Source organism: Sebastes umbrosus, chromosome 6 (assembly GCF_015220745.1).
Source record: "Sebastes umbrosus isolate fSebUmb1 chromosome 6, fSebUmb1.pri, whole genome shotgun sequence".
In the NCBI taxonomy this organism is placed as follows: domain Eukaryota; kingdom Metazoa; phylum Chordata; class Actinopteri; order Perciformes; family Sebastidae; genus Sebastes; species Sebastes umbrosus.
Window position 1 is genome coordinate 4,431,260 of NC_051274.1, and position 26,672 is coordinate 4,457,931.

The 26,672-nt window shown below is 42.3% G+C and overlaps 1 protein-coding gene across 1 annotated transcript in view; it reads right to left on the minus strand.

Moving 5' to 3' along the window:
- LOC119490163 (plexin-A1-like) overlaps positions 1–26,672 on the minus strand; it is a 361,229-nt gene that overhangs the window by 254,323 nt on the left and 80,234 nt on the right. Inside the window, 1 exon segment of the mRNA XM_037773385.1 lies at positions 18,655–18,837. Coding sequence (XP_037629313.1) covers positions 18,655–18,837 — 183 coding nt within the window.

A 26,672-nucleotide genomic window follows, 5' to 3' on the forward strand; every position in this document is an offset into this window, starting at 1 on the left:
TAGTTTTGTTGCCTAAACCTAACCGCCACCTAAAAACCAAGATCAAGGTCAAGATACGACGCAAAAGACTTCCCCCGGCGTCATTATAGTAATGGCTTCTGGCCAAGCTGCAAAATACAGTATGATAAGTAGGGATGAGATCAATTTGCAGAGTCATAACTCAAAAATCAAATCTGAACACACAGACATGAGACATATTTTTTAGATTCCTACATAGCAAACAGGAAGTGCTGATTCAGCATGATTTTAATGGGATGCAATAGTCTCGATGTTGTGGAGTAACTGCGGAGTATTTGATGCACGCTTATTCAATTTTGCTGTAATAAAAGACTAAAAGGAATGTCCTCATCAAATATATATCCGAGCCACTTAGAAATATGACTCCAAACATATGAAGTAGTATATGAAATGTAATATTGTTGCATTATGATCCACTGGGGAAAGACTAACTGCATTAGGTCTGTTGTTACTGTCTAATTATCTCCTTCATCAGCTCGTTCTCCTCACCATCCTCTCTTCTTCTCCTCTTGTTCCCATTCTCCTCTCCATCCTCTCTTCTCGTTCCCATTCTCCTCTCCATCCTCTCTTCTTCTTCTCTCGTTCTTCTCCCATCACTGGTTTCTACAACTCATCGAGTCCTCCCCTTTTTCTTTCCCCTCTCTCTTCTTCTTCTATTGTCCCTCCATATGACTCTGTGACATCAGGCGGCCTGCCAAGTCACTGTACACTTCAATTAGAGGAGAGACCTCGACACACACACACACGCACACACACACACGCACACACACAATGAAACCAACGGTCGCCTGTCTATCAGCTGAATGCTTCCCAGGGAAAACCAAAAGGCAGCAGAGAGACAGGGTGTGTGTGTGTGTGTGTGTGTGTGTGTGTGTGTGTGTAGGACTGACACTTGGAGCGTGTCCTAGAGTGTGACTTTGATATCAGTCTTGGTAATCTAAGTCATTCTCTCCGCTGTATCCAGATACAATAGAAGCAGGCACACACACACACACACACACACACACACACACACACACACACACACACACACACACACACACACACACAGACCAGATGGCTGAACAACACCAGCTCTGGTTGGCTCTTTGTCCTCTTCATTCTCTCACTATCAGCCCCGTATATATTTTCTCAGTAGTCCTCTGTGTGTGCTTATCAGTTTGTGTGTCCGTCTTAATGCATGTTTATCTGTTTGTCTCTTTCCTCCCTGAGAAAAACTCACAGTCACTTCCAAACTTTAAAAAGCAAAAATAGTCCGGAGCAATTCCATGAAAATATAATCTGGATTTTTTCGCTTGTGTGCCGGATTAGTTGATGAACAGGAAAGGACAGAGAGAGAAGTTAAAAAGAGAAGAGACATGGAGAGAGTGATAAATAATAAAGTCACTAAATGTATTTCAGGAAAAAAAAAAAATATTGCCAAAAATTGGAGCCTCTTAAACCAGGATTTAATGCCAAAGTATAGGATGTTTCTCACTGGGACAGCAACAGTTCATCACTACATCTAATCTTTTGTGTAACTGGTGTCCAGTAGGGGTGTAAGAAAATGTCCAATATATAGAATATCGCGATACAATTGTTGTGATGCTGTATCGATTCTCAAAAGCGCCGTATCAATTTTTAATAAAGAGTCTACATGCAAAGATTGACTCAGTCAATATTTAATTTAATTTCCAAAGAGATGCGCCCTCTTAGTGTATGTGCCTTCTCAAAGAAGTGCTATGATGTTGGATGTTACAGGGACTGTGATAAATGCAAATGCAGATCCCACTGTTCTGACTGCATAAAAAAGTCAACTATTTTAAACTCAGATTTTATGCATATGGTGCTGTGTTCTTATTACTATGACAGTTTTCCAAATATTTATTTAATATAGCGCCTTGCTGAAAGTATCGCGATATATCGCAATATATTGAATCGTATCCCCTGTATCATGATACTGTACGTATTGTATCGCCAGATTCTTGCCAATACACGGTCCTAGTGTCTAGTCAGCAAGCCACTTCCGTGCTGTTAATATAACTGCTTAACATTAACTAATATAGCACTAGAACCTTTAGAGGAATGTTGTGTTATGTTAAAACCTAGATCATATTTTTATAGTTTTCACATCAAGTATTTTAACATTTCAATCACTAAAACAAATACTGACATCTGGAGAATAAAGTCCAGTATGAGCATCATTAGCCGTCAGGTTATTACAAAGGTTCTTAACACCATACTATCCAAGTTTATTGGTACGCTCTTTGCTTTTTGTATTGCGCCTTATAGCACCCTAGAATTTCAACCATGGGTTGTATCAATATCAGGGAATGCACCTTTGAAGAAATGATCCAAACGTAATAATTTGACAATCCAGTGAAGATGTCACAATGAATGCACTAAAAGACATGTAATCTGTGAAACCACAGCTGCAGCCAAAATCGTACTTACTTTAGGTAAGTAAGCATGTGTGTGTGTGTGAGAGACAGAGAGAGACGGTGTACATGGAGTGAAGGGTCATTGTCCTTGATTGCAGAGGCCACTCGAGACATTAGATGTTCTCGCTGCAATCACAATGTTCACAAGTGTCCAAATCAGAAATCAGGAAGCTTCTGGATCCAATCAATATCATAAACATCATCAAGGACAACGCTCCGACTCGCTCTCTGACACTCAACCTTCTTATTTTCTGTGTCATTATATCTCCTTGACCTCCACCAACCCTCAGTGTCTCTCTCTCTCTCTCTCTCTCATATTAACATATGGCTGCTGAGCCCAGGCTGACATTCTCATGTCTGGCTGACAAACTCGGTTTTAGTTGGACTTAAGCACATAAAGAGAAACCAAGGTTAGGACAATGATTGGGCAAAAAAAACAACCACTGGATTTAACAAGAGCTCATGATTTAGAAAACACACCGCAGAGTTGGGAAGTTTTTAAGCATAGAAAACAGTGGTTTTCTTTAGATCTGTGCAGGGGATGAAGATAGTGCTGGCTGAATCATAGTTGTCCATAGTTGGTTCATTGTACAAGAGTTTCATACCACATAGGAAGGCTTGTAAGACTAAAGGCTCCAGTAGGCTATAATTAGGGGAGGGAAAAACAATCGATTCACCCATGTGTCGTGATTTTTTACGATTTTGAAATGTTTTAATGCCAGAGTCTATATTTTTGCTTCATTTGAGTCTATGTGGAGGTAGAAGGAAGTTACCGCTTTATTGTTGTAGTCTGAGTAACGTGACGTCATATCCGTTCCGTAACGGTCAACCAAAACAAACTGCAGCGAGCCGAAACAAGAAAGTAGAAAACGGTGGAGGGTCCACGTGGATACGACCTGCACCCTCACATTTTAAATCATAAGTGGTAAACACTACACATCCAGTAAAGGATGGAAACACTTTGGGTTTCACACATTGAGAGGGAAAGCAGAGCTAGACATCACGGCTAAAGCTGCATGCTAACTCTGTCATGCACAGGAAACGTTATCGTATTGCAGTAACGTGCGGTCAAGCCGGCCGTCGCTCTCATCTCTGTGGCCAAACGGGCCGACGCTACAACTGTAGAGCACCCACATACTGACATTTATGTTAAATGCATTCAAACGGCCCCGATGGAGCTGACCATGGATGTATAAAGAGAACAGAGCTGACGGGAGAGCTAGAGACGGATTTGGAGAAGTTAGCAGAAGTCTACACGTGTGACTACATCCAGTTTTCACAATAAGGTGTTAACAAAGGGAACTGTATATACAAAATACATATATGGAAATAAGATTTATTGGATTATATTGACCAGTAGTATAAAACAGTACCCAGTGTCCCTTTAAATTAAAAAGGAAATACCACTAATTGGTGAGGGAAATGTCTTTATTCTTTGATTTATGGGTTGTAGGAAAAAACTTGATAAATAATTCCTGACAATGACTGATATATTTGACTTCAGGACATCTCTGACTACATACATGCTGAAAATCAAAACATTTTACCGATTTAATTTAGATATTTTTCAAAGTAAAGGTCCCTAGAAGTGTTGATTTAACTTTTTCCCATGGTCTAGTGTTAAAAAAGTTAACAAAAATCGCAATAAATTGTAATATCGAATCGCAATTCTTGTAGAATCACAATATTTAAAAATCGCAATACATATCGAATCCGCACCCAAGTACCGTGGTAATATTGAATAGGTGTATCGTCCTAGCCCATACTATAATTGATCGGAGGTCAGATGGTCAAACATCATCATCACCAAACATGGGTATATCTTTTGGATGAATGGATCCTTCCAGGGAATCACAGAAGCTGTTCTGGAGGCTTTAGATGAAACAACACCCTTCACTTCATAACGACTTTTCCTTTAATCTGTCACCCATCTGTAGACGACCTCTGATGTTCCCCCTCATTGAATAAACCACAGAATGGAGTTGCTTCTACCCTAATTGTACCATTTTATTAATCCGAAATGCCATGAATGGTGTCAATCAAAACTGACACACATTTTCCTCACATGAGACGTCAGAGAATACACATAATTGTCGTGACGGACCCCATTGAGTGTGACGTACGCCGTGTGTGTCTGATAAGGCGACAGAAGGGGCCGTGTGTATGCATTAGTGTAAGGGTGTGTTTGTGTATTAATGGACGGACAGATGGGGCAGTCTAGAGGAACAGTTGATGAAGGCTTTACACTGCAGCTGGCCCCTTTCTCCTCCTACTCTGCAGCAAACACACACTCAGACATACAGAAAAGGGATGCTGGCACTGTGTCTGTGTGTGTGTGTAGTGGGCTGTTAGTGTGGCAGCTGCCCTGGCATCAGGTGGGCAGCTCCCATTCTACATGAAGAAAGCACAGCTGCTGTAATATGTAAACACACGCTACTTCCTACACTAAACACAAAGTGATGAAGATGAGCTCTTATACGTACGTAGGGAGTGTGAGATTCCCTTTAATCTTAGGGGCAGCGTCTCTCAGCAAATGAACCCCTCTGCAGTCCTATAACACACACACACAGTCTGTATCCTTTCCTGCATGTGCCCTCTAATCAGATGCACATGTACACACACACACACACCCACGCAGGCTGCATCTCTCCTTGATGTGAAGGAGATTAACATAACAGGCACAAACACACGCTGAAATGTTTCTTCGGCCCTCTAATCAGACATAAACACACACACACACACACACACACACACACACACACACACACACACACACACACACACACACACACATCTACGCAGCATCTTTCCCTTGATGACACTATCAAACACATACACATAGTGAGCTGCATCTTTCCTCAGATACTAGTACAATGTACCAAAGAGTCCGACAAACCTGCATAGACACACACTTCCATCAATACACCACACACACACACACACACACACACACACACACACACACACAGTCAGCTACCCCCTACATGCCAGTTGTTCTCCAGATGCCCCGCCAGATACAGAGACACATGTCCGCCCGTCACCTCCCGTATCTGGGCAGACACATGTTGTGATGTGAGGAGGTTAGCCAGCTTGAATCAGGCCACTGGCACCTGACACCGGTCATCAGCACAGCAGCTGTCCGAACACATCGCTGGGCCGCTGCTGAACGTCTGCATATGTGTCTGGGTCTGCTGTTTTGCCGCGACTTTGTGGCCGCACATGCCCTAACAGCGGGACATTCTGACTCAGTGCCGGGGCCGGTGGTGTCTTACAGTACATGGGCTAGAGGGGGGACCTGGACCTGGACGTTTTCCACTCGCAGTCACAATGTGCTGTGTTCACACTACAGCCATATGTGAATTACATCATAGAGGGGGCAGCCCCTTCCTGGAAGGCAGTGGAGCACATCGAAACAGTGGAACATGGGGAAAAAATTTAAAACAAGGCTGGATCGTGTATGGTTAGATTTTGAATTTGTGGCTAAATTGTTACACAGATAATTAGTGGTCGTGTCTATATTGTTAAATCCAGTGGTACATGTCCACCAGGTCCAGTGAGGACACTAGGGGACGCGCTGCTCCACTCAATTGGCCGTTCAAGCGGTGACGTTATCTATCGTGAAATGCACCTGATTGGTCCCTGGTTTTCTGCTCGCCGTTTTAAACAGGAAACAACATGGCGGCCTAAACTTTCTGTTATTCCGTCAAAACAATCCACCAAAGTCTACTTCTGGAAAAATTTTAAGCGAGAAATAGGCTATGCCACTGCTGAGTCTCATTTCATTTCAGAACTAGATCGCCTAGTTTGGAAGCTTGGTCCAAGTTTCGTGAGCCGGACGCGTCGCGCTGGACCTGCTTTCCACAGGAAATGAATGGAAAGCGAGCAAGCGACGTAGTATTAATAGCATGAGAGTCCGCTAAGGGCGAGCTGTCAACCAGAAGACCGGTGTTTGTGTCCCGTGTGAAACTAACGTTGATTTATTTTGCCACGTCAGTCTTCAGTCACGTGACACGTCGGTATCATCAGTACAGTGAGTCACGTGAGTCATTGGTCATGTGAGTCGTTAGTATCGCCAGCCCCGTGAGTCAATAGTCACGTGAGTCGCTAGTCAGTGAAGTTAACATCAATCACGACCGTTTCCTAACCCTAACTTAGTGGTTGTGTTGCCTAAACCTAACTTCCTGTGAAAACAGAAGTTTATTTTGAAAGGACACTATGCATGTAACAAGCCTATACTGACACGCCGTCCCTGGTGTTTCCAAAAGTAATAGTCTCTCAGTAGTCTCTGATGCCGAGGGGCACTGACCAAGCGGCGGTATTTGATGAGTTGGGAGTGAGAATGTGTGGAGAGGATGTTTTTAGGCAGTTGATAGTAAAATAGTTTGTTGTGTGTCTGCAATCTAACACTACTGTATCACGATGACAAATTATAGCAGCTCCTAATAGAACTGTCAAGTTACACAATTTACATGAACATAGGGACAAATAAAATGTCAATGTTATGTGTAAATAAAAATATACGGTAATAGGAACTTCAAGGAGGACCGGCTAAAAAAAACGCCTACAGGTCTGACTGTAGTAAAGTTACCCCATTTAATAGCAGCATTATTTGATATGAAGCTTTATAAACTCTGTTCTCCATGACAACAAAAATGATGACTTCATAATAACATATGAAACAATAATTTTGGCATAGGTTTGTCCAAAAACAGTGGATATTGCCTTTATATTTCGGATGGATTTGCTTCATACAGCCAGCAGGCATATTACTTAGTTTCCATAATGGCAACACCAAAGTCAGTCTCCGCTAGGGTTTTGTGTGAATTAAAGCCATCTCACAGTTGATAGGTTTAGCTGTGATCTTTCCCTTTGTCTCTTGACACTCACAAAGCCTTCCCACTTATCAAAGATTCATTAGCTCACTAATCCATCCATCTAGCTCTCCATGCACATCGTCCATCCATTAACATTGAGCCGGATTCCTCCGGAGGGACTGCTGAGATAATGCCCTGCTCAAGGACACAGGGGGTAATACATATGAAGTGATAGCCCACCCGGGAATTGAACCCACAACCGCAAAGGCACATTAGCAGCGGCTTGCCTCTAATAAGTGATGCAGAACAGTATCATATCAGCCTCCGTCCCGGAGGTGGCAGAGATCCTGCTGTTGTAATTCAGATCACTCTGCCAGCGCTCTAAAGGACTATTTCTGTATCACTCCATGCTCATCAGATGCTGTGCTGACTCTGAAAAAAAAAGGTTTTACTCTTTTTTTCCCCCTCCAACATACTGTCCATTTGTCTCCTCCTATAATAAGTAACACCTGGGGAATTCAAATGCAAATGAGTCTAGAGGAGACACTTTAACATGTGGAAGTCAGTCTGAGGTGGAGTCCCATTAATTCATCTTCACACTAATGCATTCATTTCCTGTGTGGCAGCAAAAAAGAAAGAAGAAGGACTTTGATTTCCTCAAAAGAAAGTCATTTAACATGTACTTTAGATGAAGATGTTTTTCAAATCACAAAAAAATGACTGAATACGAATATTCTAGGGCTGTCAAAGTTAACGCAATAATAACAACGCGTTAACGCAAATTTGTTTTAACGCCACTAATATCTTCAATGCATTAACACAACTTGCGATTTTTAGGTTGTAGCGGGCTCAGTTTTAAAGCTAGAGTGAAGATACAACCATGTCATACTACCTCGTCGCAAAGGAGGCCAAATAACGCTCCAAACTTACGCTAAATTTTGGCGAGGAAAAACTGGCATGTCCATTTTCAAAGGGGTCCCTTGACCTATGACCTCCAGATATGCGAATGAAAATGGGTTCTATGGGTACCCACGAGTCTCCCCTTTACAGACATGCCCACTTTATGATAATCACATGCAGTTTGGGGCAAGTCATAGTCAAGTCAGCACACTGACACACTGACAGCTGTTGTTGCCTGTTGAGTTTGAGTTTGCCATGTTATGATTTGAGCATATGTTTTATGCTAAATGCAGTACCTGTGAGGGTTTCTGGACAATATCTGTCATTGTTTTGTGTTGAAATGGATCTCCAATAATAAATATATACATACATTTGCATAAAGCAATCATATTTGCACACTCCCATGTTGATGAGAGTATTAAATACTTGGCAAATCTCCCTTTAAGGTATATTTTGAACAGATGAAAAAAATTGCAATTAACTTGCGATTAATCGCAATTAACTATTGACCATCATGAGATTAATTGCAATTAAATATTTTAATCCATTGACAGCCCTAGAATATACATGTATGTTCACATATGACATTCATTTGAAGATATTTTGAATGCTACAAATTGTGTTTTTCTTTACCTGTGCATAATCATGTTCTGAATATATTCCCGCCAGTTAAAATCTATCTTTAATACAATAGACTGCATTGGTTATATATAGTAAAGCCTTGTCCATTTGTTCTCTGGATAGGCCAGCAGTGAAAAACGCCCCATTGAGCTCCATTAAACTCATGTATTTGTATTGCATTGGGTCAATTGGCTGCTGCTTTTCATTTGGATTATTATTATTATAAATGATGACTTGACAATGTTAGCTTAAGACATTGCAATAAGTACATCAACTTTTACACATTCATCTCATCTTAAACTTTCAGACAAACACGTGCATAAAGTTGCATGTAGATGCTCACTCTGATCACTTACAAGTAGGCCTATCATATCACTTTTGTGTCTGCCTTTACACGTCTTTGTATCTGTTTCATCTATCTCGCTTCCTCTCTGTGTTCCTCTACGACTCTCTCTCTCTCTCTCTCTTTCTCTCTCATGAAAGGCTCGACAGAGATAGCACTTTTTTTTTCCCGGGCTGACGTACACTAATGTACTAATGGATAGAGGAGATAAGGAGAATGAGGGAGAGGATGAGAAGGACAGTACGCCCCACACACAGAGATGAGGCGGGAAATTCTCTAGGGAGGCAGATTTGCGGGCATCCAGCCCACCTCGGTTGGGAGAGAGGGAGCTGAAGGTGACATATGAGGGGAGCAGAGGGGAAGAGAGGGGGGGGGTTGTGGACAGGAAAAGACCTGAAGAGAGGGGGTGCAGAGAAGTACTAGTGGTGGAGAATAGGATGATGATTCACTCAAACATTAGCACCGCTTATAGCAGTAATATTATCTCTAAAAGATTTACACACCAGAGGATCACACCCAAAAACATCATTCCACTGACACTATTTCATATACGTGTCCACATAATAGCAAGTACACAGTGTGCATGCCAAACTACAGTTTCAGAAACTCACTCACTCACTCAGGGAAGAAGCTCCAGACAGGAATGACACCACTAACACACACACACACACACACACACACACGGCTTCACAAAAGCCTGGTGTGTATTCTGAGAAAGTAATAGGACATTATTCCACTAACTTCTACTTAATGAGATAAAGATGGAATTAGTGTGCTCAGGTGTTGCGCTCATCTGCTCATTATGAGTTTGCATTGGAGAGAAGGGGAAGCTATAGTCTGCACACACTCACACACACTCACACACAAACAGGGAAACAGACAGCAGCCCGACCCAAGATTATCAATCATCTCTACCAGCCTGGTGTTTTTGCCATTTAACCAGCCTGAGCTGCCGATGCGCCGCTTCAATCATCGTCTGCCAGTCTAAATGCTAGTGCTAATTAGCATTCACATGCTAAATTACCTCCCATCCCATGTTTCCTGATTAGGCTTAATCATTCTGACAGCTAGTTTTACTGCTAAGCTCGCGGAGCCAATACACGCAAGGCCATCTCAAACTCTAGGAAGAGATCCAAGGCACTCTCTCATTCACTGGATTGCTGGGATTTACAGGGCTGGTATCCTTAGAAGTATACTGGTTAGAGCAGTGGTTCCCAGTCGGAGTGCTGTACTGTACCTGTCCAATGGGTCACAAGATAAGTTGGAATGGTTCAAAGATGATTTACAGGCTTCAATAAAATTATACTGACTTCTTCTGTAATCACTGCTCTTTCTGTAAAACATTGGATAGTTTGCCTCTAAAAGTTATTCAAATAAAATACAAAAACAATCCCTTTTGAAATGTAGTGGAGTAGAAGTATAAAGCAGGTGGATGGATGGGTGGGTCAAACAACACAGGACTTTCGCCCAGCAGACCGGTGTTCATGTCTCGTGTTAAACCACAAGTCAAGGTTTGATTTATTTGTCACGTAACTTCCGTACTTTAGTTACGGCATTTCCAGAGTTATTTAAACCACAACCACAATCGAGTCCTAGAGCTAACTAAGTCGTTTTTGTCATTTACCTTCCTTACTTAAGTTATGCCTCTTCCGATGTAATTTAAACTCAAACCGCAATCTTTTCCTAAACCTAAATAGTTTTGTTCCCTAAGCCTAACCAAATCGATCTTTTCCTAAGCCTAACTAAGTAGTTTGTTGCCTAAGCCTAACCAAGTCGATCCATTCCTAAACATAACTAAGAAGTTTTATTTTGAAACGACTGGAGCGGAAATTGACGTGCATCACGTGTTGCTGGATATTCATAGGAAAATGCATTAAAAATACATTGTTGAAAGTCGTGCTGAGCATCACGAAAGAAAGTGAAATTTGTGTCTGTGTACACGAATCAAATAGATTACATTTTTTTGACTATTTCACGACCTGCCGTGAGACTGATTTGGCTGTACAGTTAGATGTATTTCTTAAGAGATGATGGGCATCCTGACTCAATTCACACAATACATACTGCCTATTATATTGCCAAATAGCTGATTTCATTAAGGGGGTGGGATACTGTTAACAGAGTAGAGTATGAGAGTGAGGGCGGTACAGTAGATAGGACGGGGTAGTACTGTATACGTCGCACAGAAGCTGAGGAGAACACATGAAGCATCTCGGCAAAAAAAAAGTGTATTAGATAATCTCTGAGTGGGAGGGATGTATAATCGAAGGAGCGGGGCTGGTGAACTTCTGGTCCACCTCGCTGAGCTCCGAGATGCCCTGAAGTCTAACCAGTTTCTCACTCGTCTCCATGTCTCAAGGCAGTGAAGTGCCAGCGTTGTGTCAATCAACCGGTTGGCACAGTTACCTCAGCAGCGCTGCTCCAATCGGCCCTGTCACTCAGACTATCTTCCAAGATAGAAAGGAAAGGGAAAAGTAATTGGATTTGCTGCTAGCAGGGAAATGATGAAATGACATGAAACCACCTCCCCCCTTCACCCACCACACACACATCCACATTCACACACCTATACACCGCTGAGTAAACCTCCCCCTCTTTCTCTTTCTCTTTCTCTCTGCCTTCATTGCTTGCCTCTTTTTTGTTTCTTAAATTTGGAAATACTTCAGGCTGCTGAGAGTTTCTTTTCATCTCGGCCTGATGTGGCGAGAGGAGAGCGCCTTGTTCTCCCAGGTAGACAAAAGAGGAGACGAAATGAGGGGAATGAAAGGATTTCCAGGTTTTTACCGAGATCTGAGGAGGGGTTTTTTTTAAGGATGTTTCTGGCAAACGGCACAGAAGGCGGCCCATGGTGCAATTTCATGCTGTTAAAAGCTATCGGTCCCCCACCTACACCGTGTCTCCTTACTGTGGTGCTTAAAAGAAAAATGTAATCATGTTTGACTTTGAGGTACTGAGCAAAGAACAACAATATATAATGTGTACATATGCTGCTGCTGCTGCTGGCATGAGACTGGTGGCGTTTCACTAGGAGAGAGGCAGCCTCTTCTGACAAGGCTGCATCCTAAACGATTCCCTACACCTAATAGCCATACTGTATGTCCCTACATCCTACTATACATCTTTCATCTCACATTAGACACCCTCCGACTCATAACTTTCATCTTGCAACCCTGAGTCTCCTATCGTACATTCTAGCAATGTCCTTCAGCCTTCAACACCGTCGTAATCCTTAACGATGCCTTCATGATAACCATGTTAACGCGGCTATGGGTCGAGTTCACTCGATGAGGTCACGGTTGTGGTCATTCATGACTTAAGTTGAAAGTTTCTAATGTTTTGGTACCAGTTAGTTGCTTTTGTCGTCTCCCCTTTTCTCGCACCAAAGCGTGACATTGGAATGCCGTATACACAAAGTCAGCAAAGCAATAATGTTTTAATAACATAAAAGTGAGACTATGTATGAGCCAGCCACCATGTTTCTACAGCAGCCCAGAACGGACAAACCAAACACTGGTAGCACCATAGCTCTCCTACCCATTTGGCACACGGGAGGTATTTTGGTTGGTTGCAATGTCCAACCTCACCGCTAGATGACGCCAAATCCTACACACTGGCCCTTTAAGAGTTTTTTTTACTACTGTTTCTAAGGTCAAGAAAGACCTCAATACATGATGACTCTTGCAGACATGATGACTAGCATTTAGCATTAGCCCATGACTGTCACATGTGAATACAGTGGCCACTGTTCATCAAAGACTATATAGTCTCTCTTTAAAGCCCAACAGGCAACAACAGCTGTCAGTGTGACTTGCTCCAAACTGCATGTGATTATCATAAAGTGAGCATGTCTGTAAAGGGGAGACTCGTGGGCACCCATAGGAACCCATTTTCATTCACATATCTGGAGGTCAGAGGTCAAGGGACCCCTTTGAAAATGTCCATGACAGTTTTTCATCGCCAAAATTTAGCGTAAGTTTGGAGCGTTTTTAACCTCCTTCGCGACAAGCTAGTATGACATGGTTGGTACCGATGGATTCCTTAGGTTTTTTTCATATGATGCCAGTATCTTCACTGTAGCTTTAAAATTGAGCCCGCTACAACCTAAAAATCACAAGTTGCGTTAATGCGTTAAAGGAATGAGTGGCGTTAAAACAAATGTCCTTTAACGCATTATTATCGCATTGACTTTGACAGAGTAGCAGATTAATTTGCCTAGAAAATAGTGAAAACAGTCACAATTTCCTGTATTCAAGGTGACATCTTCAATGTGCTTGTTTTGTCTAACAGTCCCAAAATGAAACGTTAAATCAATTATTATCATTGTTAAATATTTGCTGATTAATTTTCTGTGGATCAAGCTAATCCATTCATCGATTAATTCTTCCAGCTCATCATAAGCTCTTAAATCTTATATCCAGATCAGCATGAATACAGTATCAGCATTCTGTCATTGCTCTACTTCTTTCTTATTATTACAGTGTCGCTGAATGTAACAGCTACCTTATCCTAACAAAGGCCATACTGCACCATTAAATCACTAAATTAGCTTTGATTTTGACACGGAGCTCTTAATCAGCTGTTCTCCGCCGTGCCACATAAAACCAATAAAGATTGTTAATAGAATGCTGATTTGATATAACTCAACAGTCAGAATTGCAGTATGAAAGGGCAACTTATACAACAGTGTTATTCCTCACACTCACAGTCAAAACCTGTAAAGAAAGAAAGCCAACAGTAATGGAGACGTTAGGTGGCTATTTTGCACATACATGCTGTGTGCTTAGTCAGTCCAGGCATTGTGATTAGTCATGCCAATGTAAAGCAGCAGTCTGGCTTACGTCACAGCTCTCTCCCTCCCTCTGTCTGTCTCACACACCCAGACAAAGACACCATCACTTATCCAATGGACTGCCTAGGTTTAAGATTTACACTAACGATTATATATTCATAGATCAATCAATACGGGGAGTCTAGCAGCCGAGACGTGTGCGCGCAGACCGGACGCGCGTTCAGCAACAGTCGCTTCGTAGGAATTCTAATGAGCGTGTGCGTGTGTGCCGACATCGATACGCTGCAGCTTTACATTTCATTAGGCCAAGGAGCACAGTTTAACTCCCAATGAATAGCAATAAAACCACACAGCCTGTACCCATCTCTCTCCCATCTGCCTCCGCCTCACTCTCTTGCTTCTCCTTCTATCTAATCCTAGCTCCTTCCTCCCTCCAAACTCTGTTTTGTACAAAATCTAGTTCAGTCGTTTAACAGCTGTTGTCCAATTTATTTGGAAAGTAAAGCTAAAACTAATCGCATCCCGTGTCAGAGGGGAGACTCAGCCAGGCACCGACAAATGTAAAAACCTTGCTATAGGTGTAATCACTGCTGATTTATTGTAATTGGTGTCCCGCCCCGCCATTTCCCTGCTCATGCAGACGACTGCATGTTACTGCGGCATCTGCATTGATCTGCGCGAAGACACCGGCGGCCCTCCATCCTCCGTATATTCATTCACCTTCCTCCCCTCCATCCCCGAGCACAGGAAGACATGCCGGCTGAGGGGAAATGGGATTCCGATCGTGCGGGGGTATCATCCAGGATCTGCTGACCCCACACGCTCAACAAGCCCACACAAATCATCTGTCTGCACACACACACTCACAGACACAGTACAGGGGTCAGGCACAAGGACTAGTGGGCCAGGTTTCAGTCGACTTAGCAAAACACCAGACACAGGAAGCTGTGTAAGGAGGCATGTGTGTGTGTGTGTGTGTGTTACATTATCATAGCCTATATAAAAGCAGTTGACAGCAGCATTACTGCGACAGACATTCCAGCTTCGACAGAGACACACGGGCCTATAATGCTTAAGCTGTCAAACTCCTATCAAAAAACTGTAGCGGCTAAATATTTCAGATGCATTTCGCTTTAATAAATCATGACGCATGTAAACACAAAGACTTCCAAACAAAGACATCACCATTTGATAGAAAGGAAATGAGCACCTACAAAATGATTGTTGACTTGAAAGAGTTCCTTGAAAAAAAATCTCTAAAACTTCAAATTGAAATGCTGCTGACAGTGAAATGTGGATGTGTTTTGTTTTTTTTCATTTATGTTGCATTATGTACGTATTTATGCAATTATTTTTATCCTCAGGTGACTGTTTTATTCCCGTCTCCAGAGTATTGGTGACACGGACACACTCGTATAGAGATGTCCTGCTGAGGATAAAAGTGAAAAAAGAACAGAAGCGGCTCAGTCGGATCTCAGATGAAGGAGCGGCTGATTGGCACACACGCCGTGTGGTCTACTCAACATGGGTACACCACACACACATACTGTAAACCCACACACTCACAAAGGGGGACTGCATGCTGCGTGTATGCTGAACATGATGGGAAATTACTGACTAGCCTGTGATTGAGGATGGATTTTGAGGCCTCCCATTGCAAGCAAACACAAAGATCTACACACACACACAACACATGGGGGGTTTTCGCACCTCGGGAGACACATAAGAAATCATCCTCAGCCACCTTAAAGCCACTCAGATACACTCACCGGCTCTTGACAACACTGTGACGAGACCACCAAACAACGCTCGGCAAGATAAAACCCTGCACAGCTCCGGTTTGTCAAACAGCACGCGCTCTACACATCAACACACAAACACACACTGCCTCATCTCCAGAGCTGCTGCCTGCTGCCGACCTCACACCAAACAACTTTTCAAGTGATTTCACCGTCGCAGACATATTCCCAAAGTCGAAATAAAATCATAAAACTCAGTCCGAGATGTCTTATGTCAGTCTTTTTCTTGTCTTGACGTTCTGATAAAAATCAAGCAAGTTTAATATTATCGTACATTCAATGACACGCACATTGTCAACAACCAATAGGTGAGCTCTCTCTCAAGCAGCAAACAGGAAGCAGCAAACGGGGTAGAAAGTAAACGTCTCTTTTTGACGTTTCCTCCCATTTGTACCGAGATAGAGTGGAGAAGGAAAAAAAGCTGCAGCTCTCGAAATCCCTGCTAAGTATGCTAAATGCTATAGCTAGCTAGCAAACCATTGTCCCAAACGGGCTACTTGCAAGCTAACGTTAGCTATAACGGAATGTTTGCTATAAGCCTATGAGCTAACTGTATGTTTCAGCTGAAGATTTCTGGCTTCAATCATATAAACAAAGAACGTATATTGCAAAGAAGTGAAAGTCAAGTACGTTGAATTCTGTTTATGTCATGATACTAGCACTACTAGCTACTGGTCGATAGCCGGTTGTTTGGGAACAGAGACGTTAATACATCCACCACGGTACAGGCTTACAGCATACAGCCCATGGGTGTATTATAAGATAATAAAAGTAATGAATTACAGCCAATATATACATTATTACAGCCGCATACAGCTAGCAGGAAACTGGCAGAACCGGATATGTCATATGAGCGTGCAGGGCGGTGCAGTCCTGTGGGTCTGATGCACGTTCATTATGCCGAGGAAAATAACTCTGGATTCAGCTATTAGTGAATTTTACAATTTTTAGGACATACTGTAACAATTTAAATGTGGGCTATTTAAGTGTAAGTACTGGGAAGTTGATTTACTTAAAATTACCCTCTGATTTACAGACGTCTCTTTATACATCTATGGCTATGGACCCATTGGCGATTTCATTCCAAACTGGCGGCAGTGCTTCCGCAGCGCCATCTAGCAGATATTGTCAAAAATACGGAAGTTTTGCCTCATTGCATCTATACTCTTAGATATATATCTGACTGCAGTACTCGCTCTCTCTTTCTCTCATATATACACGTGGGTTTCCATTTATATGACTGAAGCTAGCAATCTTCAGATGAAACATACCGTGTGTTCCAATCCACGTACTTCCAGAAGTACACTTCAATGTAGTGCACTTTGTGCACTCTGTACTCACTTGAGTAGTGCGTAAATTTCAGCGGGGTAGGGTCGTCTCAAATCGAAAACTCTGCGGCGCACTGACCGGAAATGACGATCGCAACATTTGACCGCGGCTCGCTACCCGCCAAAATATCTTCTGAAAAAAAATGAAAGCAGAGTGGAAATTACGTTTCGAACGTCGTCGCCTACGCCTACGATGTGTCCTCCTGTTGGCTGAAAATGCACCGGTATGTTTACATATTGTATTGTTTTATTCTGTTATCTACGTATGTTTGAATAGTGGTCGTGGCTCCGCCCCTTCTGCTACGTGGACAAGATGGTGACAGTTGAGAGTGGAGAGTGTCCAGCGTTCCACACTCAACGATCTGACCGTTTTGAGTACAACATCCGGGTACTTTGAGTGCACTGCATTTTGCCGTACTTCCCAGTGTGAACACACTTATGCACTCAAAGTAGTAAGTGTAAGTACAGAAGTACGTGGATTGGAACATAGTCATACAGTTAGCTCGTAGGTTAATAGCAAACATTCCAGTAGCTAACGTTAGCTTGCAAGTAGCCCCATTCGAGACAGTGGTTAGCTAGCTAGCTAGCTATAGCACAATCACTGGGGGTTTCGAGGACTGCAACAATTTCTGTCCACTTCTTTCTCAATAGTTTTTTCTTCTTGTAAATTCCAACCAGGAGCAGGATGTGACATCATCTCAAAAAGGAATATAGTTGTAGTCTTGTAAATAGTGACCCTGCAAGATCCCCAGTCTTTGCAAAATCTTATAGTCTGTGACTAGAAACTCTGAGACTTATGGCACATTGTCTTTAGATGTGAGAGGGTGTCACACTTCAGTCTTTTAGAACTCTTTTCAGAGTCTCCTAGTCTATGGTAGGCATTACTTTTTTTCCCTTCCAAACTGTATGTGTCTTATTTAGTATGTTTAGAAGCAGTGACAAGACATTTTAAGAAAAAAACACACACACACAATATGCCATTAAAGATGTACACACACGCTCACACACACACACACACACACACATCACAGCTGATGTCTGCGATGATACTTGTGATGACAAAACCATTTGTCAGCGTTGACAAAACCAATGACCATTGAAAATACATCATAAAATGACAGAAAATTGCTTCAAAGTGAAAATGGTTTTCTGTAGAGCATGGGACACACACACATACACACGCACACAAACACATACACACACATTGTTATACGCTGGCAGGAGCATTTGAATCCCCATCTTAGTCACATTTTATTATTATTTATGTCAGTTATCACTGTAATTTATAGTTTTTTTATCGTTCATAATGTGCAAGAAACATCCAATGATAAAAGCCAGAACATAAACATGATAAAATAGCACTACGGTCACTGTCAGAAAATTGTGCCTTACCTGTAATCATATTTTTCAGCAGGTTTAAATAAAGTGGGCTTTGAAAAGAATTGAATGATTATTGAATTTTGCCTGTTTGAAGAGTTTGTAATCCTTTACTCCAAGTTAATATATCCATGAGTCATCAAAAAATGGAGTTGCAAGGGTTTTCACACCACAATGGCAATACTGCTTCAAACTGAGCGCACACACACACACACACACACACACACACACTCCAGGATGCCTACCTTCTTCATGCGTCCGCTGCGGGTGCCGGTGAACGCCACGGTGTGTCCGTGGTAGTCGTAGGCCGCCACGGAGGTCATGCCGTCGTCCTTGTCCACGTAAAGCGGGATGCCCTCGATGGCGGTGGTGCCCCCTAGAGGCTGGTTGAAGTCCTGGCCGCAGAAGTTATCGTCTATCTGCAGCGGCTGGTGTGGTGGGGGAATTGGGGGATAAGAAGAAGAGAAAAGACATTAACTCAACCATTAACACTTTTTAAATCCCTTTTCTCGTTAAACTAACATTAATTCTTAAAGAAGGAGGAGGCTTTCCATCTCCCCGGCACTTAGTAGACGTTTTATGGTGCTGGAGCGGAGCCAAGCCGCTGCAGATTTACTGAGAAATGGTGTGAAATTAATGGGCGTCGCTGGAAAAATTAACTTCAGTTTCCTGAACTCCCTTTTTTAAAAAAATTAAAAATAATAATAATTTTTGATAGAAAAGGGGAGACAGTGATATTTGTCTTTCAATCAAGGTCAAACAGCACAATCTAACCGGTATGCAGTGTCAGCTGCTGTGATTAATGCCTTCCCCTCCATACAGCCTTTGATTATTTCATTGTACATGATGTCAAACCAAGCAATTAAGCATCTCAGCATGCTCTGAATGGATGAACAGTTGCTCGCTAATGTTTTAAATATTGATTTCTTTGTATACAGCTTCGGCGATGTAGTTTCTAATAAGAGACGAGCCGATACAGTGAGTAAATCATCAAACGGAGCCGGGGTAGAACACGGAGGGGGAGGGCGAACACATGAGCAGGACACCAGAGGAGACGACAGAGACATGACAGGAAGTAAATTATAGGTCAGATTAGCATATCATAATCAAAGTGTCTCGTACAGGCACATTGCCACGCTGATATGTTGATATGTCACGCTTGATTTATGTGTGTGTGTGGGTGTGTGTGTGTAATAGGCATGTCATTAAAAGCATGCGATAGCTATGTTTGCATCAGGAGGTGTGCGGCGTAGACATGAGTAACAGAGATAATCGACTGCATCTAAATTACTGCGGCGACCTCTCACACACACACACACACACACACTGTACACACATATCAAGAAGCACAAACACACAACTTCAGGTCCATACAACTCTGAAAGGAGATAGAGCAGATGTATTCTCTCTCTCTCACACACACACACACACATTCATACACTAAAGTACGTGCAGTGCATACATATACATAAGTCAAATTTCCTTGCAAAATAGTGGTGCGAATTTTATTAGTTGGTTCATCGAAGTAAACAGTTGGTGCCAGTCAGGTGCCATGTAGCTAGGGCTGTCAAATTAAATAATAACGTGTTATTTAATGTTAGTTAAATTTGTTTTAATGCCACCAAGTTTTTTTAACGCATTTATGCAACTTGCGATTTAAAGATTGGAGCGGGCTCACATCTTTAAGCTACAGTGAATATACTGATATCATATAAAACTAAAGCTAAATAACGCTCCAAACTTACGCTAAATTTTGGCGACGAAAAACTGGCATGGCCATTTTCAAAGGGGTCCCTTGACCTCTGACCTCAAGATATTTGAATGTAAATGGGTTCTCTGGGTACCCACGAGTCTCCCCTTTACAGACATGCCCACTTTATTATCAATAATCACATGCAGTTTTGGGGCAAGTCATAGTCAAGTCAGCACACTGACACACTGACAGCTGTTGTTGCCTGTTGGGCTGCAGTTTGCCATGTTATGATTTGAGCATATTTTTCATGCTAAATGCAGTACCTGTGAGGGTTTCTGAACAATATCTGTCATTGTTTTGTGTTGTTAAATGATTTCTGATAATAAATATATGCATACATTTGCATAAAGCAGCATATTTGCCCACTCCCATGTTGATAAGAGTATTAAATACTTATTACTTAAAAATGTTTGATTAATTTGCGATTAATCGTAATTAACTATGGACAGTCATGCGATTCAATATTTGAAGTGATTGACAGCCTTAATATATGTTAATATTCACAGGAACAAATATACAGCACACACACAAACACACACAGGATCGAGCCTCCCACGATTAACATGCCAGCTTCCTCTTGTTCATTACAAGACGTATCGTCTCCGTAGAGACTAATCAATCACCCCATCCCTCCTAAACAGCAACGCTGTAGGGGGAACATGTGTGCTTGCACACATAAGTGTGTGTGTGTGTGTGTGTGTGTGTGTGTGTGTGTGCAGGTTGAAAAAGATGTTGAGAAAAAGCCTGTGGCGGACATTGTCTCCCTTCTAGCAGACTTTCAAAAGGCAGCCAGAAGTTTAACTTCAATGGACAAAGACACAAAGTGATAGAGAGAGAGAGAGAGACACGTACACACAATGCTTTAGCTTTTGCATGATTTACATAAACATGTTCTCAATTTTGGAACTGTTTTGCGAGTAATCTGAGAGGAAGAAAGGAGGACAAAAGGAGAAAAAACAAGAGAAAAGGGAATTCCTTTTTCTCCACTTTTTCTCGAGGCGAGTGAAGCGATGCAGAGGAGATGGAGACAGATATGAAGAGGAGGGAATAAAAATGTAGAACTGCAGAGAGGGAAAGAAGTGAGGAAGAGAGATGGCCATGGCTCAGTGAGAGTAGGAACCCCGGCCTTGACTCCCTGCCATGCAGTTCCCCTTGTTTCCTCTGATAAAGTCAGAGCAGAACCAGACCTCCATTCATTTCTTCCACTCATTTCCTCTTTATCTTCTTTCCCTCCATCCCAGTCTCTCCTCCTCCTGCTAATCCTGTTCTTTCACTGTCTCTTTTTCTTTCACTGTCTCCAACTTCTGTCTTCACTCCCTTGATTCTTTTTTTCCCATGGTTCACTGGGACTGGTCAGTTGGAAATCATGTCCGTCCCAAAGGGGTTATTCTTTTTTTTCTTTCAGCTCTCTGAGCCCATCTTTCCTTCCTTTAACAGCATTATCAGGATGAGGATCCTTGGTTTCAAGAATTTACAGGTCACATGGTTGTTGAGATAAATAACTAAATGCTGTTGCACAGGTCTTTCCATCAATTATAGGGCGAAAAAGAAGACTTATATGCCACGATGGTCAAAAGCATGCTACTGAATATTAGCACATATCTTTAATAAGACCACTAGCATTCTGCTCCCCTAAAAAAAAAAGGTCTGCAACCCTCTTGTTTCCAAATCCAAAGTTTTAAAGGAACACGACCCAGAGTAAAAAATGGTTTATAATAGTAGCTCATAATTACATCATTTAGCCTGAATTTATTTATGCCGGCGCCTCGTTCTTGTAAACTAATCTGCATTCCCAGTGTCTGTCGAGCTCGCACACACAGGAATGAGATCGCCGTCTTTCGCAGCGCCGTCGCCGGCATGCTGAGGACGCTAATGGTTTGTTATGTTTAGCCTGACTTGCATCATTACCATAGAGTCAACAGCTCAGATTGAGGCACAGTGGAGCGTTCAGTCGACGTGTGTTTTTTTTCACTGCAGACGAATGTGGCCTCACACAGACCTGACATCTGCTAGCTGTTGTGCGCCTTGTAGACATGTAATTCCTACAGTCTGCCTCCTCCATCATTCCTCTACTACGGCGACGCATTGAGGAGACGCTGAAGCTTTTTCAGCCACATACTGTATACCGAAGTGACTGGGATAATTCTTTTATGTGTAAGGCAACATCAGGCTTGACTCAAATAATTCTTTCCTAACAAATAAATACATGGATCTAAATTTACTGAACTGATATTTATTATTAAAATAATAAATCATACACTAGCAACTTGGTTAAAAAATCTTCAAAATTATCAGGAATTACAATTCAAGTGTAAACCTTTTAAATACAGCAACAAATTTCTCAAGACTTAAACAGGAATTAAATTGCCAGTATATAACGTATATAGTATATAAACAGAATTGAACTGAATTGAATAGATCGGCCTCATTGTCACCGATACCCGATCCAGATATTTGAGTTAGTATCGGCCTGATATCCGATCATCTGGTATTGGTGCATCCCTAGTTACTTTTACCTCACTTCACTGAAAATTAAAGCTGGGTACACCTGAGATTCGGTAACATTATTGCAACACCAAAATGAATACTTTGTTGGATACCTTAATTTGAGCAATATACTTTATTTTAATCTAACAAAAGAAGAAAAACGTTACCTAACAAATGTTAACAGATGCTATTACGGATGTCACGGCAACCAATACTTTGGTACCGAGTTGATGCCGCAGGTACCGTCAGGGCTTGAGACTTACGGAGTCCCGTTGTCCCAGGGACAATAGAGGATGTGTTTGGGATAAACTCACCATCGACACACCCTATTTTTTCCCTGATAATGCAACATTGTGAACAACAAATCTGTGTTTGAATCGGCAGGACGAGAGCTTGTTAACGCTGGCTGTTAGCAGTCGTTAAGCAGCACAGTTCTGCGCTGAGCTAACAGCTAATGTTAACGGGAGGTGCCGAGAGGGAATTATGACCTGTTGAACTTCCTAACAAAAACCAGCATGCGAACGGTAATAAAGGAGTGTAAGTTGAAGTACATGGGATTTGTTGTTTTACTTTAGTTTTTTTACTGTGGTATCGAATTGGTATCGAGAATCAGTGGTGAATTGCACTGGTAATGGTATCGACTTCTAAATCTCTGGCATCGTAACATCCCTAAATGCTATAGATACCCCATCTTGAATATCAAATATCTGTCATATTATCAGGGCCAATTTGAATGGTTAAATCATACTCCAATCATCAGCAGCATAACTCAAAAATGTTCAAACAGCCCTTTACTGTGTCTACTTCTGCCACCGACATCTCAATTCAATCTGTACTTGAAGAACAGAACTGTCTTCCATATTTGTATTGGATTTATGTTTTCAAAAAGGCTATGACTGAATGGTCACCTGGATGGTTCTACAGTGTTTGGTGTAAATCAGTGTAATAATCCTTTACTGTGTCCCTAACATAAGGTGACCTGCAGTAGTCTTTTACTAGTGCTTTTATAAGCTCTGCGTAGCTTGTCCCTGTTGGCCTACTGGACCTCTGACCGTGCTATTATTAATACAAGCTATAGCTCATACTCAGGACACTGTACATAGTGCACGCACACATGCGCACACATGCGCACACACGCGCGCACGCACGCACACACACACACGCGCACACACATGCGCACACACACACACACACACACACCTTTGTTCTATTTTCAGGGGGTTAGACAAGGACAGAGTCCCCTGTGTTGTCCTTGCCGAAGACCTCTGCTGTACACAGGCGCAGGCTGGCCCCTGGCAACACACACACACACACACACACAGACACACACACACATGTAGACCCCTGCCAAACTCTTGCTGGGTGAATGATGATGGGGTGATGAGGGAAAGAGTGGGGCAAGTGAGATGAGGAGAAAGGAGAGGAGATGGGGAGAGAAAAAAGGGATAAAATGAGGGGAGATAGGGAGGAGAGACATAGGGGAAGGCTAAGAGGTCAACAGCGCTCTTGTCGCCACTAATGAGCCTCAATCCAGGAGGAGAGCGAGGCGAGTGAGAGACTGACAGAGAAAGTTTGAGTTCAGCTCTTTCAATTGTCCATTAACCATGTAAGCAAAAGAGCTGCCTGACCATACCGTGGTGGAAGAACAACTTTTCCACAGTAACGAGAGCACACATCCATTGTCAAACTACTATTTCAGTTACCTTCTATGTGTATTTGCCTTCTATTTTCTTACTTTGCACTGACCACCAGCTCACTATCAGCTCTGACTACATGGTGTATCCTAATCATCACAGCAGAAATATGTTCTTTAGGCGAGACGGAGATTGTTATCTGTGGGGTCCGGCTGGTCTCATACGCCGTTCGTAACTATACCTATGTAAAAAGTAATGTACTGTAATTCGTATATATCCCACGAAATGAATTCATGTGTAATTCACGTAATCGTGAACCAGGAAAGGTCTCTACCGTGTATACGGGACGAGGTCGGGGTGGATGGGTGGGTCAAAACATTGCTGACTTTTGCCAGGAGACCGGCGTTCGTGTCCTCTGTGAAACTAGAAGTCAACGTTGGTTTATTTGTCACGTAACTGACGAATTTAAGTTACGGCACTTCCCGAGTTATTTTAAGCCAAATCACCAAGTAGTTTTGTTGCCTAATCCTAACAAAATCTGTATTTTCCTAAGCCTAACTAAGTATTTTCTTGCCTAAAACTAAGGAAGTTGTTTCCTGTGAAGACTGACGTTTATTTTGGAAAGACTGCATGTATGTAACAAACTTTGACAACGTGTTGCTGAATGAAAAAGAGGAATAACTTTTTCGTAAGATATCATACAAACCGGTGTATGAGAATACGTTGGTGCGGTGCAGGGAAAAAAAATGAGGAAGAAGTTGAAAGAAATTTTTTTTTTATGAAGTGTTTTGGATCAGGTCTCCTTTTTTATGCACATCATTTTCAGGTAGTATTTTCATGAGTCTGGATCTGTGAAAACCTTTACTCTGAAATCAAAAAGCCATTTTAAGCCATATTATAGGATCCATTGTTGCTGTACTATTTGTGTATTACACTGTGTGTGTATTTGCACCTTATCTTTTTTTCAGCTCACTGCAGCTGTAGTTTATTGAGTATAAAAGCATCTTCATCTGTCTAATCAACTTAAATTGTCAGCGTTTCTTTTTCAAACCTTCATTTAATTTGCAGAGATGTAAGAGCACTGAAAATCACATCACAACGAGAGAGATTAGAGAGAGAATGAGCGAGTCGGGAGACGGTGATTGAGGTAAACAGAGAGGGAGAGCGAGAGAGATGTTGTCAACATGCTCTCCAGAGAGCCAAATGTCTCGAGCATCTCCTCATCCAATACTGGCATAAACACGCTGCTCCAGTCCCATGGAGAGCAAACGTGTGTGTGTGTGTGTGTTAAACATAGCTCGTGCCACATTCCCATGTGAGACAGATAATGTAGAAGCGAGAGTTGTACTACTGAGACACGCCGGCTGATGCAATGAACAACAGGACTTGCAGAGTGGAAAAATGCATTTAATTATGTGAGGGTTAGTGAGTGTGTGCGTCTTTTTTAATAAAGAATGGAGATGAGATTGGACTGCCGAACTTGGGAAGAAGAAGTCAACAACACACACGCATGCGCACATGCACGTGCACACGCACACGCACACACACTCTCTCTCTCTCCTAGCTCGCATCCAGGTATTTGTTGTGACTTGGCGTTGGAAGCGGAGAACAGGACTGGTTGGCCTTTAGTTTCCCCCAGTGAGCCAATATCTGCTCTCTAATTGGTTGTTAATGAGTGAGTGTGTGTGTGCGCATGTTTGTTTGTCAGTGTGTATGAAAGACAGAGAGAGACGGTGTGTGTTTGTGTGTGTGTGTGTGTGTGTGTGTGACAGGGTAGGAGCTCCTTTAAGATCCCTGATGGGTGCAACAGGGATCTTAAACATCTGTCTAACAGACTGGGACACTTCAAGCTTTGACCTGCTTAAACACACACACACACAAGTATGCGTGCACACACAATCCATTGTTGTTCAATGCGCATTTGTGTGCCTGTGGGTGAGCCAGAGTGTGTGTGTGGTGGGAAAGACGAAAGTGTACAGCCGCTGCAAAACATCCATACACACACACACACACACAGAGTGGACTTTGTGCAGACATCTGGCAGTGCAGTCTGCTCTAATGGCAACAGAACTTCGGGCATCTGCATCCCACACCCACACACACACATGCTGTCACATGCACCCACACAGCCACAGCGCCTGCCTTCTATCACTGCAGTTGGTATAATAGCTGTTATAACAGCATAAGTACAAGGTGTCATAACTAGCATTTGTAATAATATTAATGGAATGGAATAATAGAGGAGCTTGAATATTGTCACAATCATAATAGAGTGCTACAGGAATGAGTCCTAAAACTCAGAAATGAGTTAGCATTTTAACACTTCCGGTTCCCTCGTCTGGTAGTCAATGGCTTTTTTGAATGGCTTTTTAGTTAGAAACCTGGAATA